This window comes from Dioscorea cayenensis, chromosome 6, assembly GCF_009730915.1.
Source record: "Dioscorea cayenensis subsp. rotundata cultivar TDr96_F1 chromosome 6, TDr96_F1_v2_PseudoChromosome.rev07_lg8_w22 25.fasta, whole genome shotgun sequence".
Lineage (NCBI taxonomy): Eukaryota > Viridiplantae > Streptophyta > Magnoliopsida > Dioscoreales > Dioscoreaceae > Dioscorea > Dioscorea cayenensis.
This window is the reverse complement of record NC_052476.1, coordinates 2,471,873-2,475,212: the sequence shown is the minus strand read 5'-3', so window position 1 is coordinate 2,475,212 and position 3,340 is coordinate 2,471,873. Positions and strand designations below refer to the sequence as shown.

The following is a 3,340-nucleotide window of genomic DNA, read 5'->3' as shown; positions in this document are numbered from 1 at the left end:
TAAAATATCTCCAATGCCCGTAGAGGATGCATTAGTCTGAATTTCGAAAGGACGATCAAATCACGGCAACCGAAGAACAGGAGTGGTTGTGAGTGCATGTTTAAGAGCATCAAACACTGCTGTAGCTGCGGGTGTCCAAACGAAGGCCTGCTTCCAGAGTAGATCGGTTAAGGGAGTTGCTACGCGCGCATACTCGCGACAAAGCGCCGATAATAGCCCGCTCGAGCTAAGAACGCCCTCGAGTTGTTGACACGATTGGTCTGAAGTGGCAGTCTTGCGCGGATTAAACCTTATCGGGTTCTCATCGCAACACCTCCCCGAAATCGGTGTCCTAAATAGCTCAGCGTCAGTACTAACCAAATGCACACTTACTGAATTTGGCCGAGAGATGATGCTGCCGAAACATTGTAAAAACCGTAGCAAGATGTTCAAGATGCTTGTTCCAAGAGGCACTGTATATCAACACATCATCGAAGAAAACCAACACAACTTGCCTCAACACCGGACGAAATACTTCATTCATCAAGGCCTGAAATGTCGAAGGAGCGTTCGACAGTCCAAAGGGCATGACGAGGAATTCGTAGTGCCTTTCATGCGTTCGAAAAGCCGTCTTTTCGATGTCTTCTGGATGAATACGAACTTGGTGATACCCTGAGCGTAGATCCATTTTGGAAAAGACCCTCGCTCCGGCCAGTTCATCAAATAACTCCTCGACGGTCGGAATAGGAAATTGATCCCGCACGGTCACAGCGTTCAGTGCCCGATAATCCACACAAAATCTCCATGTCCCATCCTTCTTCTTGACGAGGATCACCGGCGAAGAGTAGGGGCTGTTGCTCGGCCTGATGATGCCGTCTTTCAACATATCCCCAACGAGGCGCTCGATCTCTCCCTTCTAGAAATGAGGGTAGCGGCAGGGCCGCACATTCACTGGCGAGGTATTCGGCTGTAAGCGAATTCTGTGATCGAATGATCGCGCAGGTGGAAGTCCTGTAGGGATGGAGAATATATCAGTGAAATGTCGAATTAATTGATTCAGTTGGTCAACGAAGACCAGTGGGGCTGAGATATCAGCAGAAACGAAAAACCCCGCAGGTGGTCTCTGATCGTCCGTCCAAGTTACGGAGAGATGAAAATATTGACTGCCAGTATGCCCGAGAGCGTCTCGACGTAAAGAGGCCGGGGAAACCATATCCCCGCATGCCATGGGCAAGCCATGCAGACGTACTCGAGCTCCATGGTGGTCAAACTCCATCCATAGATTTTTGTAATCAAAGAGTGTAGGTCCCCTCCTGGCTAACCAGTGCACCCCGAGGACCACGTCGGCGCCGAATACCGGAAGAAGCAAGAGATCGACCGGAAATAAGGCCTCGCCTAGCTTTAAAGGAACCTGTAAACATTCCCCGCCACATTGCAGCTGTTCTCCATTCCCCACCGTCACCGTTAGTTGAGAAGCAACATGGGTAGTTAAACCCAAGTGGGATGCCAAGCGAGTTTGGAGGAAATTGTTTGTAGAGCCTCCGTCGATCAACACCGTGACACGCTTGCCATTAATTATGCCTGCAATCTTCAGAGTCGATGGCACGAGAGCACCTGTGAAAGCATGGAACGAGATACTGGGTATCTCCTCCGAAGGTGGCTCTGCCGGGGGCGACTCTGCTGGAACCTCTAGAGGGACCGGATCCGGTTCGAGAACCTCCTCTGGAGACTCCGTGCCCTCATCTACCAGGAGACACAAAAATTGTGGGGGATTGCAACGATGACCTCGTGTGAATGGTGAATCACAGTTAAAACAGAGGCCTCGTTTCCTCCGCGCGGCCATTTCAGCCGGAGTTAGCTTCTTGATGGGTAATGTGGTTGGTGGTGCAGGGAAGCGCGGGACTCCCGGCGTTGGGAGGCCGGTATTGCCCATAGGCAAGGCCCGGAAGGGCAAGCGTGGCGGTCCCAAGGCAGCCCGTGCAGCATTACACTTATCCTCAATGATTTTAGCTAGGCCCATCGCGTCGGCTAATGTCTCCGGTTGTAAGGTATACAGCTCGCGCTGTATGTCCTTGCGTAACCCCGACAGGAAGCAATTTAATAGACTGTTGGGTCGTAACCCCATGACTCTCGTCGATAAGCATTCGAACTCGGACATATACACCATGACAGAGGACTGTTGCCGGAGTTTGTAAAGACGAGCCTCATGGTTCACATACTTGGATGGACCAAAACATATATCCGCCAGGCGGACAAAGGCGCTCCATGTTGTCAACTGGTCAGTAGCAAATAGCCAATGGTACCATTGAATAGCGGGCGCAGGGTCATATGAAAGCTGCCATGGAAATCTTTTTGGTCTTGAGGGTAGCATGATGTGATGCTCAATCGAAAAATCCAAGATAAAACGTTCTCACACGTGAAGAGAGGAATCTCCAACTTAGGGAGGCGTGCTAGTGGTTGCGATGGATGGCCCACTGCCGAGGATGCCGCCATAAGATGAGGGTATCCCGTTCCGGGCGACACCGGGGGTGATGACAGTAAGGGAGGCGGAGGGCCTCGTTCAATCTTTGATAACTTGAACATCATGTCGGACATCACCGTTTGTTGAGTTGCCAAAGATTTTTGGATAGTATCAAAGAGCTCCGCATACTGCTGAACAGAGCCACAGAGGTCCTCCATCTTAGCGAGCAGCGCATCCTGGCGGTCGTTGAGATGATGGATGCTCTCCTCCACAACCCGAGATCGTGTAGTCATTCCCTCCGTCATGGAAGCGGGATTCAATGAAAGCACCAGTGTAGCGTCCTGATGCGACGCTAGGGTATTGGGAAGGTTAAGGAAATAGGGTTTTGGGAAGGTTAAGGAAATAGAGAAAAGAGGAAAAAGGGAGAAAGAAGGAGAGAATAGAGGAAAGAGAGAGAGAGAGAGAAAGAGAGAGATAAGAAATTGAATGATAGGCTCCCTGCCACTCATTCTCTCCTTTCATTATATATTCCTTCTTTTTGAAATAACAACCTTCGACATAGTATCTTATGTTTCACGCCAAGTCATATAATTGGTTAAGGATTACAATCATATTGATTACGAGATAATCTCTAGTAATCAGCCCATAATAAAGTCTCCAAACCGCTTGACAGCTGTCGCTTCACGGTTGCTCCTCCTCAGCCCTTTTGCCTGTTGACTATTGCCTTCCTTCTTTTGACCATTGCCTTCTTCCTCTTGGCCATTGACCGGTACACAAATGGTGAAGGTTAAAGAGGGAGTTTGGATGGTAAACAAGAGATAGAGCCATGGACTTAGGCAAAGAGGGACCTGTTATCATGAAAAAGCTTGAGTGTTTATTAACTTAGATAACAAATTACTT

The 3,340-nt window shown here is 49.3% G+C and overlaps 1 protein-coding gene across 1 annotated transcript; it reads right to left on the bottom strand.

The window, feature by feature from the left end:
• Positions 1-872: 872 nt before the first annotated feature.
• On the bottom strand, positions 873-2,745 carry LOC120263664. Its single transcript, XM_039271625.1, has 2 exons — positions 2,386-2,745; positions 873-2,314 (listed from the first exon to the last, which is right to left on the bottom strand). Exons 1-2 carry the CDS (start codon positions 2,743-2,745, stop codon positions 896-898), a joined length of 1,779 nt encoding a protein of 592 aa, XP_039127559.1. The 3' UTR covers positions 873-895.
• Between the last annotated feature and the right edge of the window lie 595 nt (positions 2,746-3,340).